This window comes from Podarcis cretensis (assembly GCF_951804945.1).
Source record: "Podarcis cretensis genome assembly, chromosome: 15".
NCBI classification, from domain to species: Eukaryota; Metazoa; Chordata; class Lepidosauria; order Squamata; family Lacertidae; genus Podarcis; species Podarcis cretensis.
The window spans coordinates 29,717,965-29,740,325 of NC_137185.1; the positions used below are offsets into that span (position 1 = coordinate 29,717,965).

The following is a 22,361-nucleotide window of genomic DNA, read 5'->3' on the forward strand; positions in this document are numbered from 1 at the left end:
ACCCCCCCCCCCAACTGCCGCCACCAATTTGCCTTGTGCCAGTATAAGCCAGGCCCAGAGGAACTGGCACCTGCTTCTGGTCTAGCTTGGCTCTGCTGAACACTTCACGTCAGGCAGCTCAGGAAGCCCGGCTGGTAGAATTAGGGCTTTCCCCAAGTGCCAAGGTGGAGCAGCTGTGTTTGGATGCTGCCTTCCCTGGTGTTTGTGCTCCTTGTAAAGGAATGAGCAACACCAATTGTGTGGGGGAGGTGGGAGAAGTAGCCAGGCAGAAGTAAAAGTGATCCTTCTTTGCAAGCACTTCATCTGCATTCATGAGCGGGGGGGGGGGGGGGGGAGGGGAGAGGACTTCCTTTTTATAGATCAGTCAGAGCCAGATTCTGCTACTCTACATGGAGTGCCATGGGAGCATAAACTAGACTCCTCTAGTGCAGAGTACTGTGCTCCAGTCCCTCCCGCAGGTGCCAGTCTGTGCAGCAGGCTCCACCCAACTTCCATAGCCAAATGATATTGGCCTGTGGTACACAAGCCACACCTACACATTCTCTTAATAAGTCCCAGGTCAGGTTCCAGAGTTGCTTTTTGGTCTTCACATGGGTAAAGTCCAACAGCTTTCTTTGCAGCAATTCTCCACAGCAAATAATTGTTCCACCAGGATGGCCTGGTGGGTGCTCCTGGGTATCTGCTTAGCTGTTGCTGGGCAGAAGGCAGTGGCAAGCAGCTTACCACCACCCTGTGACAGGTGAGTGAGTTTTCTGGGGGCTATGGAGAAACGGGGGTGGGGGTAGGAGGCAGGAGTATGAAGCTTCTCCAGGTTCTACCCAGGACAGCATTTTTGAAGACCTCCTTTGCCACTGCACTAAAACTCAAGGGATCCCGAGTGTGCTGCAGTGGTTAGTGCTGGCCTAGGATACAGGAAGATCCCTTCTCAGTCATGAATCCCACTGAATAAACGTAGGTGGGCTGGTCTCTGGAGAACTGTGCATTGCTCGCTGGGGGAACAGCAGGAAATAAACGAGGTTATCAGAGATGTTACAGTATGTTCTCCCAGGATGGGAGGAGGCACCCCAGTCACGGGGCTTAGATGCTGTTTGCTCTGAACCATGGTTGCTGATCTGATGAAAGGAGCAGCCGCAAGGGCCCCTTGCTTTGCCAGCATCAGGCAAGGCTCACTTTCATCTCGCTGCGAGAGTGTCAAGTGGTCTGAGCCTCCCCCTACTGGTTCCACACTGTCCTGCTGTTCTCAGATGTTCGGTGCAAGGCAAAGTAGCTGGCTGGTTACTTGCCAGGCAGTGTGTGGAGAACCTCTGTCCCCACCATGCCATGCCATGCCATGCTCCCTTTCCAGGATGACTGCAGTTTTCTCCCCTCTGGTCTTCCATGGTGTCACCTCTTCCTCCTCAGGTGTATGCTGTGAAAAATCAGGTCTCAAGTCAACTTTGATTGGGTGAAGATAGTGTGTATTTGTAGGATCCATGTGCAGCCCATGCTCACTGTAGGAAAGGATAACCCCAAGGTCTGGCAGGCAATTCCCTCCCCGCTCCCCACTGCCTTTAGAACAGAAGGATTCCGCTGGCGGTGGTCTTTGCTGACCCTCTTGCACTTGCTTCTTTCTCCCCACCCCTCCAGTGAGATCTACTGCACCGGGGAGCTGCTGAGGCAGGTCCAGCAAGCCAAGCTCTTTACAGATGACAAGTTCTTTGTGGACATGCCGCTGAAGGAAAGTCCAGGTGAATGGCCAAGGCCCAGTCAACCCCACCCTCCACCCCATGGGGAGATGCAGGACCCTCATTATTCCCCCCCCTTCTCACTGAGGCCAGAGCCTCTCCCCCCAAAGGGTGTATCTATTTGGCTTACCGAATAACAGGTTTTCCGGCTTCTGTAACAAGTCAAGGCAATTTGCTGGAGCTTTCAAAGTCTGAAACGTACACAGTTTGGAATGTGCCAGCTTTGGATAACACCCGGAATGGCAGCAAGACAAGCTTGCAGGTGGAACCTGCCATCTCTTGAATAGTGTGGGGGTCTTGGGGGACAGCCACCCAACCTCTGTTGGAGTGGCCTAATTTGCTGCTTGTTCACATGGCAAGAAATGTGCTGATGCTGTGAGGTTAGACTTCTTGGGGAGTGAAGGCTGGAGCTTGCTAGGACCATCCTTATCTCCTATGCCAGGGGTCAGCAAACTTTTTCAGCAGGGGGCCGGTCCACTGTCCCTCAGACCTTGTGGGGGCCGGACTATAATTTTTCGGGGGGGGGGAATGAATTCCTATGCCCCACAAATAACCCAGAGATGCATTTGAAATAAAAAAACACATTATACTCATGTAAAAGCACCAGGCAGGCCCCACAAATAACCCAGAGATGCATTTGAAATAAAAATACACATTCTACTCATATAAAAACACGCTGATTCCCGGACTGTCCATGGGCTGGATTTAGAAGGCAATTGGGCCAGATCCGGCCCCTGGGCCTTCGTTTGCCTACCCATGTCCTATACCCTGAGTCTAGACAAGGCCTGGTCTTTGCTGTGATATCTCTTCCCTTCACAGAGGTGGTTCTGGAGCGATTCCAGAGGTTGGCGAACGAGACGCCTGGCAGGGATTTGTCCCAAGAGCAGCTGAAAGTATTTGTAGATGAAAACTTTTCCCCACGAGGGCAGGAGCTTGAGAACTGGGAACCTCCAGACTGGACAGAGAGGTAGGGCTCTGTTGCTCAGTGTTGACACCACCTCCACCCACTTCCTCTCTCTACCAGCACAGCTTGGGGGCAGGTTTCGGGGAGCAAAAGAGCTGGGTCTGGGCGCTGTGTGCTCCCGTTCTGTGTCTTTAGGGCTGTGAGGTGCTTCAGAGCATTACAATGTCATCTTACGTGGAGCTGCCATCTAGGACTCTTGAGAAACTTTGCTGTAAAATGTAGCAGCACAACTATGAAGTGGGACTGCCAGGTCTTCAACACTCACACTGGCTTCTAAGTCCTTTCTGGGTTCTGTTCAAAATGTTGGCATTGACCTATCAGATCCTAAATGTATTGGGGCCAGGTTACTAGAAGGGCTGCCTCTTCTCCCACAAACACAAACCTGCCTGGTTGCTAAAGCTCAGGGGCTCCTCTTCATCTTGCCACCTTCCGAGGTGAGTTGGGTGGTGACTCATACACAAGGTGCCGCCCTTGTGGTAAGAATGGGCTTCTGTGCCACCTTGCTCATTACTTGAGGGAACACACCGTAACCACATTAAGTTGAGCACTGCCCCATTGCAATAGAAGAAATAAATGCTGGGTCCCTAACTGGACTCACTTTATTTCCTTGGCTCCACCTTTTATTTAAGAAGAAGATGAAGAGTTTGGATTTGATAACCCGCTTTATCACTACCCAAAGGAGTCTCAAAGCAGCTAACATTCTCCTTTCCCTTCCTCCCCCACAACAAACACTCTGTGAGGTGAGTGGGGCTGAGAGACTTCAAAGAAGTGTGACTTGCCAAAGGTCACCCAGCAGCTGCATGTGGAGGAGCAGAGACGCGAACCCGGTTCACCAGATTACGAGTCTACCGCTCTTAACCACTACACCACACTGGCTGTGTGTTCCCTCAACCAGGTGGTTTAGAAGTTCATTCTTACCACACCCTGTCATGAGAACATAGGAAGAGCCCTTCTGGATCAGGGCCCGTCTAGTCGAGCATCCTGTTCTCACAGTGGCCAACCAGCTGCCAATCGGAAAAGCACAAACGGGACCTCTGAGGACAAGTTCATCCTCCTCTCCTGTGCTTTTCAGCAACTGTTGTTCAGAAGCATTGCAGCCCTCTCATCATGCTGACAGAGCATAGCCATCATGTCTTAGGAAAGCTCTGAGTGGTGTGCCTGGCACTGTCCTCCTCCTTTGCCCAGGGCTCTTGTAGGTTTTGAGAACTAGGTGAGAGAGCCTCGTGCAGCGCCTCAAGGTCTCAATTGTTGCCTTCTCTTTGGGAGTTGCCATGTGGCCCTTGAGCAGATGGACTGGCCTCTCCATCACTCTCTTTGCTCTCTTTCTAGCCCCCCACTTCTTCAGAGGATTGCGGACGAGAAGCTGCAGTCCTGGGCCCGGGATCTGAATGCCATATGGAGGCAGCTAGGCAGGCAGGTAATCCCCAAGGGCCTCCAGAGCTGAGGGCTGGCTGTGCCCCAGCAGAGGTCGACAGACAAATCTTTGCGATTTCATTAGATCATTGGGGAAAACTTTGGAAATCAGATATTAATTTCACCACATGCATTACTATCAAAGAAAACATCATGAAGATGTTTTACAGGTGGTACTTAACCCCTGTAAAACTGGCAAAAAATTATAAAGTAACATCCCATCTGTGTTGGAGATATAAGGTATCAGAGGGATCCTTATATCATGTCTGGTGGGAATGTGATAAAAGTAATTTTTTTTTGGGGGGGGGATATACATAAGGAACTGAAAAAAATGTTTAAAATAACAATTGGTAAGAAACCGGAAACATTCCTTTTAGGAATTATAACAAATGACATCCCCAAAGACATGAAGAGAATCTTTTTATATGCAACAGCCGCTGCAAGGTTATTGACTGCAAAAAAATGGAAATCAGAAGAAGTACCAACATTGAAAGATTGGCAACATAATTTTTTTGAAATGATTGAATTAGCAAAAATGACGGCAACAATTAGAATGCAATCTAATCAAAATCTCAAACAGGAATGGAAATGTGTAGAAGAATACATCACCAAAACATGCTCCAACAATAATTTATTGATATATATGTAAACTAATTTCACAAAGTTAAGTTAAGCTAAGAAGATAAATAAGACTAAATGTTTAATTATTAAGATACAAAATTACAATCTCAATAATAAAGTTATAAAATAATAACAAGGAAATCACGCATGGGTGGAGGGAAGACACAGGGCAAGAAATAAGAAATGGATAAATGTTGGTACATAATGAAATGTGAATTTACGAATATAATGTACATATGTAAAGATTTCATATATGTATTGCAACATTAATAGCACTGGGCAACAATTTTTTACTTTTTGAATGTTGTCTAGATTTTTACAACTGATTTAGGGTATTTTTGCACTGCTGAATCAGGAAATGGCATCTGTTTCTCTCCATCAGGTCAGGTTTTTGTGCAATGTTGATTTGAAAAAAATCAGATCTTGTGACAAAATTGATTACATTTTTATGGCATTATCAGCTGATTTTTGTCAACACATATCATCCTAAATATGTTTTTAAGAGAACAAAAATGTTTTTCCAACAACATATACTGATTACCTGATAGAAACATCGATTACTGTAACTGAATGGTGGGCATTGATAAAGGTAAGTACACGTAAATTGCATGTTGCTTCACCATTTTTCAAACTCCAGGGCTTGAACTTTCATTTCTTGGAACTCCTGGAATGCTCAGCGGCAGGGAGGTCTCTCTTCAGAGTCCAACAGTAGTCAGCCATCATGACTGTGTCCCAGCGACCCTAATACCTGGTCTCCATCTCTTTCATGTCCTGATGGAATCTCTCCCTCTGCTCGTTACTCATTGAACCCAGGTTCTCAGGAAACCGGTCCATATGTGAAAATAGGTAGTGCATCTTGACGTTCATGTTGCAGCCCAGGTTTCTGAAAGCAGTCAGCATGTTGTTGACAAGTTCTGCGTAGTTTCTGGCCTTATTGTTGCCAAGAAAGTTTTTCACTACCAGAACAAATGCCTTCCACGCTTCCAGTTCCACTTCGTTCATTGAGTTTCCAAACTCTGGATCTCTGATGAGCTGACGGATCTGAGGACCGTCAAAGATGCCAACTTTCAACTTCTCCATGGTCAATCCTGGAAAAGCCTGGCACAAGTAAGTGAAGCAGTCACCATCCTTGTCCAGAGCCTCGGTGAACTGCTTGATTAAGCCGAGCTTGATGTGCAGCGGTGGGAAGAGTATTCTGTCTCTGTCCACCAGAGGGTCGTTGATGACGTTCCTTTTTCTGCAAGGCACCAATTCCTCCCGCACAGGCCAGTCCTCCTTCGTGTAATGCTGAGCACGGTCCCTACTATCCCACATGCACAGAAAACATGGGTACTTGGTGAAGCCAGACTGTTGTCCCAACAAAAAGTTCACCATCTTCAGGTCAACACAAATAAACCACTTATGCTGATCATAAGCAATTTTCTCCAGCACATACTTCACCGCTTGATAGTTCTCCTTCAGTGTAGTCGAGTGAGCTAGGGGTATAGAGGCAAACTGATTGCCGTTGTGTAGCAGAACACATTTCAGTGATCACTTACTGCTGTCAATGAACAGTCTCCAATCTTTGGGTTCGTACTGTGGCACTCCAAGCTTGAGCAGAAGCTGCGCAATATCTTCACAGTACACCAATTACTTCTCTTCCGAGAAAAAACGGAGGTACTCTTGGTGCCTGTTGCAGAAGAAGCTGATGCGAGCACTGTCAGAGAGGAGGTTTTTTTCCTTCAATCTGGATGCTAACAGTTCGGCAGAGTCCTTTGACAAGCTGAGGTCGCGAACTAGATCATTCAACTCCTTTTGGGAAAATGGATGTGGAGCATCATCTTCAAGAACCACTTCTTTTTCTTCATGTCCTTCAACACTGGAGGTATCTTTGTCACTAATGTCAGGAAGTTCTCTGAAGATAGGCACTGGAATTTCATCACAATGAGCTACAGGATGACGTGCTGATTGAAGATCAGGATACTTGAGGCTGCTCCGGTTCTTTCTGTTGATCCCAGTCACATTAACAGTGCAGAAGTAGCAGTCAGTGACATGGTTTGTCGGCTCCCTCCAAACCATGGGAATTCCAAAGTTCAGACTCCTCTTGCCATTGGTCCACCCACGTAGAGTCTCGGTGCATGCCTTGCACACCATGTGTGGCACCCAAGCTTTATCCTGGTCACCAAGTTTAATACCAAAATAACTTTATGTTTCGCCGCACCAATTTATGGAAGATTTCGAGGTTTTATGACTTCAAACTGATCCCTTTTCGACATAATCACCCAGAACTATCGGACCTGAATACTTCTTGTTATTAAAATAATCATTTCCAATCTAAACAATTATTCGACATGGCATTTTACCCCCACAAACTTCTTCTAAAATGCTCCACACAAGCGTACATGTGAGCAAAAACGTAAAAAAAGACATGTGGCCATAGCTCAAAAACTTGACCTGATTGAGCAAAACCAATGTGATTTTTGGATTCAGCGCATCAGATTCGTCCTAAATCAACTGAAAAAACGCAGACAACAAATTTGTTGTTGACCAGTGTAATAAATAGGTAAATAAAAAATCTTTGCCTTTCAGATGAAACCAGAAGTCAAAACTAGCCCTGACCGTCACTCCTTGATCTACGTGCCCAATCCACTGATAGTGCCTGGTGGGAGATTCATTGAATATTACTACTGGTGAGAACCGTGTAGAGTCAAGGATTTGGCGGGAGGGGCGTCCTGTCATGCCTGGCAGTTTCTTTTCGGTCTCTCATTTGCTGCTGCCGTCCTCTAGAACCCTGGTCTTTTCCTGCAGGGATTCCTTCTGGGTCATTGAAGGGCTGCTGCTCTCCAATATGACGGCCACAGCCAAAGGCATGATTGAGAATTTCCTCTACCTTGTGGACAAGTGAGATTCTCCTGGGGTGATGGGGTGGGTCCCCTCCTTCTGCTCTGGCTATCTCCCGAAGGGTTGAGAAGGGGGGACAAATGGCCAGCCAGAAGTGTTTGGGCTTATCTTTGGGAATGGAAGGGAAACAAATACCCCATCAGCGCACTGTGTGTGCGCATTTCACCGGCGCAAGCTGCCATACACTCTCCTGCTCCAATTTTGCTTCCTGATGACAGATTGGGCCACATCCCAAATGGGGGAAGGGTCTACTATGAGCGCCGAAGTCAGCCCCCCTTCCTCACCCTGATGGTGGAGAGTTACTGGAAACACACAAACGACACCGACTTTTTGAGGTAAGAGCCCTGGTTCTCTCCAGTCCCCCATCCTTTTCTTTTTTTTTTTTTTTGCAGCGGGCATGGAGGGAAACCCAGTTTTGTGCTGGTGCATGCTTCCTCTTCTGCTTCTTCCCCCGCTCTACGTGGGGCTGCCCTTGAAGCTGTCCCAGAAACTCCAGCGGGTGCAGAATGCTGCGGCGAGGCTCCTCACGGGGTCTCTGTCATGGGAGCATATTCTCCCAGTGCTTTTCCAGCTGCACTGGCTCCCGGTGGAGTACAGGGTCAGATTTAAGGTGCTGGTTTTGACCTTTAAAGCCCTTCACGGCCTAGGACCCTCGTACCTACGGGACCACCTCTCCTGGTATGCCCCACAGAGAGCCTCAAGGTCCATAAATAGCAACACCCTAGAGGTCCTGGGCCCTAAGGAAGTTAGATTAGCTTCAACCAGGGCCAGGGCCTTTTCAACACTGGCTCTAGCCTGGTGGAACACTCTGCCTCATGAGACCAGGGCCCTGCAGGATCTGATTTCTTTCCGCAGGGCCTGTAAGACAGAGTTGTTCCGCCTGGCCTTTGGCTTGGAGACAATTTGATTCCCTCCCCCTCTTTCTTTTTTCTTTCTCCTCCTGTGATGAGGCTGCATTTTAATATTTTAATGTTTCAATATTTTAATGTTGTATTTTAATCTTGTTTTTAAGTTGTATTCATTCAACTTGTTTTTATTATTGCTTGTTAGCTGCCCTGAGCCCAGCCTTGGCTGGGGAGGGCGGGGTATAAATAAAAATTATTATTATTATTATTATTATTATTATTATTATTATTATTATTGAGATGCTGGGTGTGGGGAGGTGTTGGACTGCCTGCTCAAGTAGGAATGGAGCTGGTGACGAGAGAAGGACAGAAAAGTGTCCATCTTCTTCCACCCGTTTCAGCCTCTGTGCTCAAATGTGGCTTTCAAGTGCCTTTCCTGATGCCTCTAGGACATGGGCAGGCAAACTAAGGCCGGAGGCCGGATCCAGCCCAATCACTTTCTAAATCCAGCCCGCAGATGTTCTGGGAATCAACATGTTTTTACATGAGTAGAATGTGTGCTTTTATTTAAACTGCATCTCTGGGTTATTTGTGGGGCATAGGAATTCATTCTCCCCCCCCAAAAAAAAAATTATAGTCCGGCCCCCACAAGTTCTGAGGGACAGTGGACCGGCCCCCTGCTGAAAAAGTTTGCTCTAGGAACTTTCCCAGCCGGGACATATCATGTCAATTGTGCCCAGTTGCTCTTTCTGGCTCTTTCCCCCCTACCTCAGGCACAATCTTCATCTCCTTGAGGCTGAGTACCAGTTTTGGCAAGATCATCGGGCTGTCAATGTCTCCTCTGGGGGCAAGGAATACACCTTGAACCGTTACAATGTCCAGGTTGGGGGGCCCAGGTGAGGTGTGCAATGCATCACATTTGGAATTGGTTGGGCAGTCACATGCCCATCTTCTGAGGTGGCGAAGGGCTTCTAAGAACTGAATTCTCACTAAATCCACATTATTTCACCCTCCTCCCAGACCAGAGTCCTACATGAAGGATGTGGAAACTGCTGCTGGCTTAGATGAAGGTAACTAGCCCTGCAAGCTTCCGCCCTTTGCATCCCTGTAGGGCTGCTTTCTAGGTTGGACCCAGAGCTGAGCCTGTGGGCAGAGGAGGCTTTCATGCTCCCCAGCCAGCCAACAGGGTCCCAGGGATTTCCCTCATGACCTGGTGGGGTGTTGCTTGGCCTTGTAAACCAGGGGGAGACAACAGGGGAGCTCCATCCAGGCCTTATTTGGGATACTGAAGGCAGTGCAAGGCACATTGGGGTGGTTTTCCCTGCCCTGCCTCGGTGATCATCTATTTTCTTCTCCTGTACTGTTTCTTTACACAGGAGACCGGGAAATCCTCTGGGCTGAGCTGAAGAGTGCAGCTGAGTCAGGCTGGGATTTCTCCTCTCGTTGGTTCCTCCCGGAGTCAGCCCTGCTTGAGGCCTCTCTGAAACACACCAAAACCAGTGCCATCGTGCCAGTGGACTTGAACGCCATCCTTTGCAGGGTGGAACAGCTTCTGGCCACATTCTATGGGGTTCTGGGTGAGACATCTGAGATGAGGTATCCCCTGGGAGCCCAATGAGAACATAGCCTCCAACACGCCGCAGAGGAAAATTGGGACGTGTATCTTTTGGGGTGGCAGGTTTGTGGGAGCCAAACCAGGACATCTCGGGATCCAATGAGAAGCTGGGATGACTTTTGTAATTCCTGGATGTCATGCTTAAAGTTATGGGGTATGTGGCTGCAGGGGTTTTGAATGGTGCAGCCCACATCCCTGGTGGGTGCAGAGCATATGGTCTCTTGGACTGGCTCCCAGGCACAGGATGACACAGCTGCATAGTCAGGGGGAACCTCGTAGTCCACCTCTGCAGTTGGTGTTGCACAGCTGCTGTGAGTGCCACCTTGGCAGAGGTGAGCTGGCATCCCTGTGTGATGCTGCGGAAAGGAGGTCTAGCCAGCTGGGGAGAGAGGATCCACCCTGGATTAATCGGAAGCTGAGCTTACAGGACAGAGGTTTTTTGGAGCTGCATAAATTGAGGCTGCTGTTGCCTCTCCAGGGAACAACGAGAAGGCCAACTTGTTCCAGGCTGCTCACGAGCAACGGGTGGCTGCCATCCGTGCTGTCCTCTGGAGCAACAGTACTGAAGTCTGGCTGGACTACAACCTACTAGAGCAGAGGCACAACAAGGCTTTCTATCCAACCAACCTCATGCCCCTGTGGATGGAATGTGGGGTGGATGTGGCCACTTCTGAGAAAGCCCTTCGCTACCTGGAGGTAAGCAGACGTAGGGAGGTGCGACTGGGCTGGGGAGAGGGGAGTATCACAGGTGGAGGCTGTGACCTCTCCAGCTAGCTGGAGGGAATTGGGAACAGTTCCAAGAGCTGGGGAATGTGGGCACCCTTCTCTTCACCCAGATGGATTCCTGGGTGCTCTTGGGGGCACTTTGGAGTTTAAGGCAGGCTTCAAAGGAAATCTGCCAGAGCAGGCATGCAGGAGGGAGAGTGTAGCCAGTGGCGAAGCTGCATGCACCGCTACTGGGCGCAGAGAGCAGGCGGGGGTGTGGCTGGCACCCCTGGGGGCGTGACATGCCTTCTGGAGGGGGCGTGGCACCTGGTGTGTGGGTTGGTGGTGCGTGTCCGGGGGCGGGGGCTGCCACAATGGCACCCTACCGGAATAGTGGTACCGGGGGCGGTCCGCTCCCTCCACACTCCTGTTCCTCCACCAGTGAGTGGAGCACTGTTGAGATAAGCCTTCCAAGCGCTTTGCCAAGTTTAGTGGGAGAGAAGCCCTCTGGGTTTTCAACAGGAGGCATGTTGAGCAAGAACTTCTGACCAGAAAGAGCAGTGGTGGAATGAACTGCCAGGGAAACCATGAGGCCTTCTCCTTTAGAGGAAGGCTTTGTGGAAAACCTGCACCAAGTCCCTGGTCAGGCAGCTACCAACTGTACCTCTCCCCAGGGAGGTTCAGCTGACACCTACATGATACACCATTAGGTGCCAGGCAAAAATGCTACTTTAAAGTGACATCCGATGCCCACTGAAAATGTCTGTGTGTGTGTGTGTGCTTGTTATGTATTTTGTAATTTTATATTGTAACCGTCCTGAGACCTGCAGGTATAGGTGGTAAAGGTAAAGGTAAAGGTAAAGGTACCCCTGCCCGTACGGGCCAGTCTTGACAGACTCTAGGGTTGTGCGCCCATCTCACTTAAGAGGCCGAGGGCCAGTGCTGTCCGGAGACACTTCCGGGTCACGTGGCCAGCGTGACAAAGCTGCATCTGGCGAGCCTGCGCAGCACACGGAAATGCCGTTTACCTTCCCGCCGGTAAGCGGTCCCTATTTATCTACTTGCACCCGAGGGTGCTTTCGAACTACTAGGTTGGCAGGTGCTGGGACCGAGCAACGGGAGCGTACCCCGCCGCAGGGATTCGAACCGCCGACCTTTCGATTGGCAAGCCCTAGGCGCTGAGGTTTTTACCCACAGCGCCACCTGCGTCCCGGTTATACATATAGGTGGTATACATATATAATAAAACAACATGCTAAATTTCACCTGCTACTTCTACCTCCCTACAGTACCTGTGATTTGCACTTGCCCAACTCTATGCACTGTGTTGCATGGGTGACCCCATGGCACCCTCTGCTACACCAGCCTCACCCTCTGTCCAGGCCACTGGTCCCTTCTGTCCTGATTCCTGAAGGTGCCCTTCTGCTCATTGTTGCTCCAGACACACAGTGGCAGACTTTGGGCTCTCAATTATTAAAATGGTGCCCTGTGCAATGCCGAAATTTGGCACACACACCGCTTTCTTGCTCCACTCTATAGCATTGTTGAGGTGCCCCCTGCAGTGTGGCCAAACGGGTTGCACTGCCCTAAAACTGCCTCTGAACCACACAGTGTGTTTGTGCCCGCAGTTGAGTTCAGCGCTCTCCTATCCCCACGGAGTGCCCACCTCTCTGGTTCGAACACAGCAGCAGTGGGACCTGCCAAATGCCTGGGCCCCTCTCCAGGACGTGGTGATCTCAGGTAAAGCCCTGTTCTGAAATGTTCTAAAGGGAAAACAGAGCTCTCTCTTTGGAGGTTTACTAGTTCCAGGTGTTGCAAATATATGCCCCTCTGCCAATTGCACAGAAGGGGTGTTTCCACCCACCCCTTCTTGGTCTGCTATTGCCAGTTGCAGCCTTGCCTCACCCAGGGAAAGATGCTGCACTGCTCCTCTGCAGGGCCGCTGCCACCCCTGCTTGCATTCTGACAGCACTTTGTGCTCGCCAGGTCTGGCCAAGTCCTCGTCGCCTCGAGCACAAGAACTGGCCTTCACTTTGGCACAGAGCTGGATCAGCATGAATCTGGCTGTCTACGACAAATACCACTACATGTATGAGAAGGTAAGATGCACACCCCCCCCCCGTGCTCCCAGACCAGCCTTGTCTTGCTGCTGCTACATAGCACATAATCCCGTGCCTGGTACTCTAGGCCACTGCCATCCTTTATTCCCAACGGGGTTGGCGAGCAGGTGTTTGCAAGCTCTCTTAGCTGTCCTCCAAGCCTGCTTCGGGCACAAGAAGAGAAAACCTTCCCTGGGTTGCTCTGGGTGGAGTGATTGTCCTGCCACACACTCCATACCCAGCGTCATCCTTACCCACAGCTTACTGAGGTTGTGTACCTGCCTGTCTGCCCTAACTCCCCCTTTTTTTCTCCAGTATGATGTCGAAGGCGATGGAAAACCCGGTGGTGGGGGAGAGTATCAAGTACAGGTGAGGCATTAAGCCCTTTCCCCCATCAAAGCCATAAACTGGTGCCTGCTTCCACCACATATGGGGCTGGATGTAGGGGCACCTGGCTGCAGCCGCTGTGAAGCCTGGATTGACCTTCCCATCTCCCTTTGCAGGAAGGGTTTGGTTGGACCAATGGATTGGCTCTGCGTCTCCTGCATCTCTATGGCGACCGCCTCACCTCTGCAGGCACATTGCTCTTTCGCTCCTGGCTCTGCGTTGGGGCCTGCCTTGTTCTGTCCTTGATCTAGGAGTGGCGGCTGCTGCTGGCCCAGAATGTTGCTCCATCACCAAAAGTGGCTGTCCTTTTGGTGTCTGTGTGGGTGGGCTGATGCTCTGCATGGTTGGGGCTAGAGAATAAAGCCAACTTGCTTGCTTCTCCTCTGCATCTCTCTACACGCGATAACCTGCCCTGACCACCACATTCCACTTGTGCAAAGCCTACAGGAAGCGAGGCAGTGTTGTGCAGTGGTTAGTGTTCGACTAGGACCAGAGTTCAAATCCCCACATGGCTGTGACACTCATGGGGTGTCCTTGGGCCAGCCACTGCCTCTCAACCTAACCTCCCTCACAGGGTTGTTCTGGAGATTGAATGAGGAGGAAGACCATGAACACCACTTTATGCTCCTTGGAGAAAAATTGGGAAAAGAAATGCAATAATGGCTAAATCAGCGCCTTGGGAGATCAGGTCGCTCACCGTCCTCCTCCTCCTCCTTCTGGATGTTGCTTAACATTGGTCCCTTCCCACAAATATCCATTAGACCAGTGGTTCTCAACCTGTGGGTCCCCAGATGTTGTTGGACTACAACTCCCATCATCCCTGAGCTCTGGCCTTGCTAGCTAGGGGTGATGGGAGTTGTAGTCCAACAACATCTGGGGACCCACAGGTTGGGAAAGGCTGCATTAGACGTTGCTGTCTCAGCAAGTGGTATATTGCCTGTGAAAAGGGCGGCTTGACTTAAGGATGATGCCTCGTAATCACTCCCAGATCTTGAGGAAAAGAGACAGGAGCCAAGGAAGGCTAACTAGAGCATGTCTGCCTGGTCCTACCAGAAGCTTTGACACTGCACTGCCTTTAAGCAGCTACAATACTGTGTACATCTCCGATTTCTCCCTTAAAATAAAGAACACTGTAGAGCAGGAAAAGGTTTGGACAAGAACAACCGGAATGACCAAGGGGCTGCTGCAAACATTTTTAGCGTAGGGGAAGTTAAGGGGGACAGGACTGCGGTATTAAATTTATTTTGGGTTATGGAAAAAGGGGAGAAGGGAGATTTTCTTGTAATACTGGGACGTGAGGGCCACCCAACAAAGCGGATTGTTGGAAGACTCAATTCAGACAAAAGGAAGGATTTCTTCAAACAGGGCCTAGTTAAACTACGGCATTCATAGTACAGTGGTACCTCGGGTTACATACGCTTCAGGTTACAGACTCCGCTAACCCAGAAATAGTGCTTCAGGTTAAGAACTTTGCTTCAGGATGAGAAAAGAAATTGTGCTCCGGCGGCGCAGCAGCAGCAGGAGGCCCCATTAGCTAAAGTGGTGCTTCAGGTTAAGAACAGTTTCAGATTAAGTACGGACCTCTGGAACGAATTAAGTACTTAACCTGAGGTACCACTATATCATAAGAGATGCAGGAATCTCAACTAAAGCATCCATGACAGATGGCCATCCAACCTGTGCTTAAAAACCTCCAAGGAAGGACAGCCCACCACCTCGCAAGGGTGTCCGTCCCACTCTTAAACAGCGCTTACTGTCAGAAAGTTCTTCCTGATTCAGTCCCACAAGTACTGACGCGCCCAGTAATTTTAAGACAGCTTTAAAAATGGGATTAGACTTAATTCCTGGAGGATGACAATGGGAGAGTATCAGTAACTTCTAAAAGTCAGCCTTGATGGCGCTTACAGTGGAACTTCGGGTTACATACGCTTCAGGTTACAGACTCCGCTAACCCAGAAATAGTGCTTCAGGTTAAGAACTTTGCTTCAGGATGAGAACAGAAATCGCATGGTGGTGGCGCGGTGGCAGCAGCAGGAGGTTAAGAATGGACCTCCGGAACGAATTAAGTACCACTGTACTGGTCTTGCCTCTGGCAGAAACACTAGGCCTCAACTCCTGCCTGAGACTGTGCCTTTGCCACTGTGAGACCTTTGCTCTGCCCAAGAAAGGCTGCTCAGAGGTTTCTGTGCAACTAGTGCCTGCCCTCGGTGCGATTCTGGCCAGCATCCCTCCAGGATTTGTTTAAACACAAGCAGACTTTGAACTTGTTTCTAATAATGCCCAAATCAATGCTGGGCATGGCTATGGCAACCAAGAGGGGATAGAGCTTGGCTCTCAGGACAGGCCCCCCCTGCCCAGGGGACAGATGCAAACCTGCCACCCTTTAAGAACACTACATGATGCGCACTGTGGGTGAAGTTGGGGGGGGGTGCTGCTGTTACCTCCTGGCGGTCCCCTTTACATGGAGGAAAACAAGCAAATGTTCAGGCTTTAGTTACATAAAAGGTTTTATTGTCCTTCTCCCCCCCCCCCAACAGCAGCAACCTCAACAGCCCTGAGGCACAGAAGGAGAGCTGCTGTAGTTTTTTAAAGCAAGGTATAAAAGTGACCACCGAGGCAAAAGAAAAGAAATCCATCTCTTCTGGCTGAGGGTAGGATGGGAAGAGGACTGGGCTGAGCTGGATCCCACCTTCGCCTGGCAGCGGGGAAGGTGTGGGGAAAGGTCTGCCTGCTCCCAGTACCCTACCCTGAGCCTTGGACTAGGCCAAGCCAGGGAGAACAGGTGTCGGATGCTACTCTCTCCCCCAACAAGGCACATGGTGGTAGGTGAAGCCCACCCTCCCCTGCGGTTTATAGGGCAGCTGGCACAGGCCATGTCGCTAGTCCTCAGGAGAAAGAAAACTGGGCTAAGCGCCAGAAGGCACCTGTGTCTCCCCCAGCTGACTTCTGCTGCTACGTGGGCCCTGAGCACTTATTTACAGGAACTGAGCATGGGGCAGAGCTGGGCCTGCCCTCTGGGGTAGCATGAGATCTTTGGCACAGGTGGCCCCCACGAGGCTGCCCTCCTGCAGCTGCGGCAGTGATGGAGGCCTAGCAGGGCCTTGTCAGTCCAAGCGAGGCCGACGGGTGTCTCTTCCTGCCTCCCTCGCAGAGGAAGAGGCAGCCAGGCCAGGGCTCACGGTGGCATCCTCTGGCCCTCCCCTCCGTCAGTTCAGGAACTGCGTGTAGCCCTCGGCTCCTGTCACGATGACATCCATCCAAATTCGCATGGCCTCGGCCGATGGGGCCACCATGTAGTAGAGGCGGTCGTGAGTCTTGACGCAGAAGGTGAGGGCAGGGTTGGGGCTCTGCCAAGAGAAGAGACAGGCTCATCTGGCTGTGCAAGCTGCCCCTAGCAAGAAGGTCTCTCCCCTTTCCCCCAAAATTGGTTCCGTTAGCACTAAGGAAGTTGGAAAGAGACTCAGGGCAGCTAGAGGGAGTGTGTTAAGAAACCAGCTTGTGGATCGGAGAGATGCTATATCTACCCCCTGACCAAAAACCACTGAACCCAGTTAAGAGTAAGCAGAGGCTGCTTTTCCACAAACACCCCCCCATGTTGCCCCCCACCCCCCAATGCATGGTAGGGAGCGTTGAGACCAACCTCTCCACTGAAGGGGGCAGGGAGAAGGTCGGCTAGGTGCTGGAAGAGAATAGAAAAACAGGAGAGAATTAAAGGCACCTTAGGAGGAGGAGCTGGGCTTGAAGGCTGGGTGCAGCCAGCAGGCATGGCTCAAGTTAGTAGCAGAAGCGCCCAAGGCCAGTTTGACTGCAGGATGAAACATGGTTGAGAGGAAGCTGGGCTGCGATTGCAGTCGGTGGCAGGGCCCTGTGAATGTTGCCCTCCAGCCTGCATCATTTTAGCTCAGATTTATTCTGCATTCAGAGGACCCAAATTCTTCACCAGGGAATACCAGCCAGTGTCCAGCCTGCACACTTTTCAATGCCATTCTGACAGCCAGGAGGGTTGTTGTTAATTATTATTATTTTGAGAAGTCATGGCACGTTGTTAAATCCTGTCTCTCGCTCCGCACACAGGCACTGAGCTCAGGTCAAAATGCAGCCGAAACCCTCCAGTACAAGGAGGCCGTGTTAGTTCAAATGCTCAAGGCAGTGCAGCATTTAGGGGGAGCCGCCAGGCATGCCTATAAAAGAGGATGGTACCTACACTGGCCAGGCTGAGAGAGAAGAATCCCTTCTGGAGGAGGAGAAAGAGAGAGAGAGAGAGAGAGAGAGAGAGAGAGAGAGAGAGAGAGAGGGGCAGAGAGAGAAGGGAAGTAAGAGTCTAAGAGGGAAGGAGGCTTGGCTGTGTTAAATCCAGCAACACCCTGACTACCGTCCAGCCCCCGCCCCCATGTGAAGTGGCTGCCCCCAGAAAGGGATCCTGTATCCCCTGCTTCGCTCACCTTGGCTGCGCTGCGCAAGTGATCGTAATAAACCTCCTCAATGGCCTGGAAGTAGATGAGGCCCTTGAGCTTCGTCTCATGCTTGTCTGCATAGGATAGAGAAGAGGGAGTCAGCAGAGTGAGGCTAATTCTGGGCAGGAAAGAGAGGGCAGGGCTGTTACAAGAATTCTAAGGTCTCAGATATAGAATAGATGTTCATAAATGTACCAGGCAAACACACATACATAAGTATATAAACCACGTGTCTGAAATAGTACAGGAGAGCAATCCTGAAGCCATTTTGATTCTCTCAAATTGACCTAAAATATTTCTCTGCAAGGAGGAAGGAAATGGGAAAAGCTTTCCAATGGTCTTTGGACTGCAGGGGCTTACACCTCCCTGCAAATACAGTCTGGCAAGTTTCTGTTAAGCTGAGCAAACTATCAATATGTGTAAGAGTTTCAGGAACTAAAGTGTTTACCATCTCAAAGGAATGACCAGGCTACCCATAAATTCCATTCAAGGAAGCATTATCCTGGCAGACAGGAGGGAAGCAACACTCTCAAATTTCTGCTGGAGACCTCTGCCTCCTGTGATGTATGTATGATGTTTTGGGGGGTGGTCTTGGGCTACAGGGTGGGCAATTTCAAAAGTCTTTATAGGGGCTTGCACACCATTGTTCAGGGTCTCTTCTACCTTTTTGCAAGGAGGGGAGGGAACTCCATTGCAACAGAAAAATAAAAATCTGCCTTGCCTTCTATAGATCTTGCCTCCATCCATTAATCTCTGACTAATCATGGACTTAGAGGACTCAGTCCCTTGGGGAGTTGGGCAGCAAAAACCAAACCCCTTAATTTTTTAAAATAACAGGGCTTACCTGCGTAGTAGGAAAGAGTGCGCCGCAGGCGGTCAAAAACGAACCATCGCTTCTTCCAGGACTTGATTTTACCCCCCATCTTGACCAGGTAGCCTTTGCACATCTTCTCGGAGAGGATGACGTGGCTGCAGGTGTCCACGCTGTGGCCAGATGATTCAATGTGCGAACGCAGGTCGAAGTCCTCTTTGCGGATAGGCAGGTAGCGTGTCAGAGGGCGGGCCTGTGTGAGGCAGAGGGCAGTTCCCACGTTGGACCCAGTGCAGCCTCCAGGGCTCCCAGCTCATGGGAGCCACACTGAAGGAGGAGCCAGAGCCAGGAGGGACCCCAACCAGCTGCAATCCCCAAGCCTGTTTAGTTGGAAGCCCCATAATGCCCTCATTTCACATATTTTGCTTTTGTGCCTGATGACTGAGCGGGTTAGATCATGCATGAACCTCATTCCGCGTCAGGGAGTGGCAACAGTTCGTTCAAAATGGCGGCACCCGGACTAGGCCAGGCCCAAGGAGGGAAGGAAGGGCTCAGCAGGGCTGACTATGAAGAATCCTGCCAGGCTCCCCTCTTAAATGCTGGTTGTCCTTTCAGACCCCCCAACCCCAGGAAGTTTCCCAAGGTCCAGTGGGAGAAGCCACATGGCATGATTTACTGGGCAGCGAAGCAGCAGCCTCCCTGCCACCAGTTCTGCCTCTCCTAACTGGGACCAGAAGAATAGGAGCTGTGCTCAGCCCCTTGCCCCCATCCCAGCCCATACCTGGGCAAACTGCTTTTCTCGCATCTTGACCTCCTTCTCAATGAGCTTCTGCCGCCGCGCCGTCTCATCCTGCAGACGCCGCTCCAGTTGCTCCCGCCTCCGCCGCTCGTCCTCCAGGGCCTGGCGCCGCAGCTCCATCTCTTGCTCCTGCAAGGGGCAACCCACATCAGCACCCTGCCCTGTGCCACCCTGGGATACCACCTGCCCATATGTATCCATACAGGGATGCAGACAGTCAGACCCGTTGGACCATGTAGCTCAGTACTGCCTACACTGAATGGCAGCAGCTCTCCAGGGATTCAGGCAGGAGATCTTCCCCCAGCTATACCTGGAGATGCCGAGGATGCAACTGAGGACCTTTTGCTTGCAAAGCAGATCCTCTAGCACCAAGCTTTAGCCTTACCTAGTGAGCTACTTTCTTTTCGAGGTGTCTGCTGTAAGACTCCAGCACTCATGGTTCAAAAGAAATGGATGGTGTTTAATGGGAACATAAGTTGTCTTATGAGATGACCGGTCCATTTAGGCTCAGTGTTGCCTACACTGACCAGCAGTGCCTCTCCAGGGATTCAGGCAGGGGACATTCCCAGCCCCACTTGGAGATGCCATCAAGCATTGAACCTGGGACCTTCTGCACTACCAACGAGCTACAGGCTCCCTTCCCTTCTTGACTCTGCACCAACATTTTCCCCAATTGGCCCATGTGATTGGCATCAGCCAGAGGGAAACAATCCCTCGCCTGCATGCCAAGAAAGCAGAGCTGATAAGAAACCCTGCCAAGGGGGAAGGAACATCTTTCGTTGGTGGAGACGCAACATCCATGCGAAATGCAGAAGGGGCTGCAGTGCCCAACCAAGGGGAGGGAGAGTACAAGAGACAAGGGGAGGTGGCTGGGATGTCTCAGCCCCCAGCTTTCCCCTCACCCGCGATTCCATCAGGCGTGACTTCTCCGCGTGGGCCTCCTTCAGCATCTTCTCCATCTCCTCAATCTTTCCTGCATCTGCCCCGCTGGCGCTGCAAGGCAAAGCCAGGCTGTCAGCAGCGAGCAATGCCAGTGGGCTTCTCTGCTACGGGGCAACACCCGGACTGGGCAGAGGCAACGCTCAAGAGCCATGCGAGAAATGGAGGAAATGGATGAATGGTGGTCGGAGGGAATACTCACTGCTTGCGGGAAGGGCCAGAGGGCAGTTCTCTTTCTGCCTCCCTGCAGGGAGCTCTGCCTTCAGACCCCAGGAGAAGCCGATAGAGACATTTGTGGGGCAGGGGAATGGGGAGAGGGGAGTAGTAGGGGCAGAGAAGGCAGCCAAGCCCAGGGTTGCCTTGTGATCCACAAGAGAGGAAGAGAGGGTAGAGCCAGAGATGGCAGCATCCTTCTCCTTCCCTAAGCAGGGCAGGGGCTGAGCTGCTCTCCCGGGCCTCAGGGACGGCGGCTGTTGTCCCGCTGTACCTGGAAACGTTGTCCGGAGAGCAGGCGGAGTTGCCGCTCGTGGACAGGTTGGTGTCGAGGCTGTCGGAGCTCTCCAGGCTGAGGGTGTCGTAGGCACGCTCCCCGTCTTCGTTGGCGCGCAGGCCCAGGCCCCCCGGTGGGTGGTGATGGAGGATGGAGTGGTGGATGAGGGGGGAGTACGGAGAAGGGGGAAGGGGCTGCCCATGCAGGGCCTCCCACTGGGACTGAGCCTCGGCCGCCGCTTTCTGCTTCAGGTCGGCCAAGCGCCTCCGCTGCTCCTCAATCACCTGCTGGCCTGCAGAGATGCCCAGGACAAAAGCAGGCTGAGCGCCGGGGGCAGCAGCTCAGCGCCCTCCCGCCAGTCCCTGAAGGCATTCCTACGCCAGGAAGACACCCACACACCCCAATCCAGGGCAGAGATGCCAAAGCCACCACCCCTCCCAACAACAGACCAGCAAGCAATGGAGCTGGCTGAGCTGCGGACATTCTCCTGCCCCCCACCCCTACCCAAACCACTCTCTCCCGCTCCCCAGCACCCACCCTTTTGCTGAAGGGCCAGTTGGCGCTTGCTCTCGATATCCTGCAGGGTGCTGGCCAGATTCCGAGGGAGGCTGCCGGTGCCATTTTGTGGGGACAGGGAGCTCTGCGGGAGAGAAGCAGTTTGGAAGACAGACCTCTCAGTCCCACCTGCCCCTAGAGCAGGGTGCTATGCTGTCAGGCTTCAGAGGATCCAACCCCACACGGTAGGTTGCCAGGAATGGATAAGACAAGGAAGTTCTTACCAATGCTTTCTATTCAATATTCACAGAGAGGATTAGAAATGTGGCTTCTTTGAGTAATGGTGTTGCTCTGAGTGAAACCCCACCCCCTCCGTCTCTCCCATTATGCATCATCCCCACGGCGGCTGAGCTGTGCCTTCTGCCTCTGAGCTCTCTGCTCTCCTACTTTCAATGCCCACCGGGTTCTGGGCAAGGGGGGGTCTGGAATACTTTCTAAATACACTGAGTCTGTCAGCTGTCTCTCCCCTGGTTCTTCTTCTTCTTCCTCCTCCTCCTCTTCTCCCATTATTTTCCAGCTTCCAGCTGCCTCTGAACTGTGATCTCCCTCAAACCCCTGTTGTAATTCTGAACTGTCTCCCTCTTCTCTGGAAGGGTCAGGCTAGGAAAGCGGTTTCCATCATTCCTCATCTGCCCAGTCCCTGACAAATGCTCACTGACTGAGGAAGGGGTGCTGTGCTCCACTGATACCAGTTTCTCAGCTCCATCAGTCACATTGGCCAGATCTTGGGGGGGGGCAGTTGCTTGGGGGGAGGGAGGATGAGAGACAGGAGGGTTTTCTGGAGATACTAGGCCCAGCTTGGGGTGCAAGTGGAATGAGGGACCTCAGGGGATGCAAGAGGGAGAAGGGCCTGAGTAAGGGGCTTAGGGGCAAATAAATAATAATAATAATGATAATAACAACAACAACAACAACAACAACAACAACAACAACAACAATAATAATTTATTTATACCCCGCCCATCTGGCTGGGTTTCCCCAGCCACTCTGGGCGGCTTCCAACAGAACACTAAAATACAATAACCTATTAAACATTAAAAGCTTCCCTAAACAGGGCTGC

At 51.2% G+C, this 22,361-nt stretch overlaps 2 protein-coding genes across 15 annotated transcripts in view; one reads left to right on the forward strand and one right to left on the reverse strand.

Annotated features, from left to right (window-relative positions):
- Positions 1-567: 567 nt before the first annotated feature.
- On the forward strand, positions 568-13,632 carry TREH (trehalase). The gene is made up of 15 exons (XM_079956145.1): positions 568-739; positions 1,627-1,727; positions 2,544-2,691; positions 4,018-4,105; positions 7,291-7,391; positions 7,510-7,602; positions 7,821-7,937; positions 9,221-9,343; positions 9,468-9,517; positions 9,824-10,024; positions 10,541-10,758; positions 12,396-12,507; positions 12,754-12,866; positions 13,182-13,235; positions 13,370-13,632. Exons 1-15 carry the CDS (start codon positions 591-593, stop codon positions 13,502-13,504), a joined length of 1,803 nt encoding a protein of 600 aa, XP_079812271.1. The 5' UTR covers positions 568-590; the 3' UTR covers positions 13,505-13,632.
- Positions 13,633-15,744: 2,112 nt separating this feature from the next.
- PHLDB1 (pleckstrin homology like domain family B member 1) overlaps positions 15,745-22,361 on the reverse strand; it is a 42,414-nt gene continuing 35,797 nt past the window's right edge. For 10 of the 14 annotated variants that reach the window (XM_079956123.1, XM_079956133.1, XM_079956132.1 and 7 more), the window contains 9 exons: positions 21,284-21,386; positions 20,744-21,038; positions 20,220-20,310; positions 19,300-19,446; positions 18,552-18,771; positions 17,696-17,781; positions 17,458-17,487; positions 16,894-16,932; positions 15,745-16,600 (listed from right to left, as the gene is read on the reverse strand). In XM_079956123.1, coding sequence (XP_079812249.1) covers positions 16,460-16,600; positions 16,894-16,932; positions 17,458-17,487; positions 17,696-17,781; positions 18,552-18,771; positions 19,300-19,446; positions 20,220-20,310; positions 20,744-21,038; positions 21,284-21,386 — 1,152 coding nt within the window. In that variant the 3' untranslated portion in view covers positions 15,745-16,459. The remainder of the gene's footprint in view (positions 16,601-16,893; positions 16,933-17,457; positions 17,488-17,695; positions 17,782-18,551; positions 18,772-19,299; positions 19,447-20,219; positions 20,311-20,743; positions 21,039-21,283; positions 21,387-22,361) is intronic. The other 4 variants (XM_079956131.1, XM_079956128.1, XM_079956127.1 and 1 more) reach the window with 2 other exon arrangements.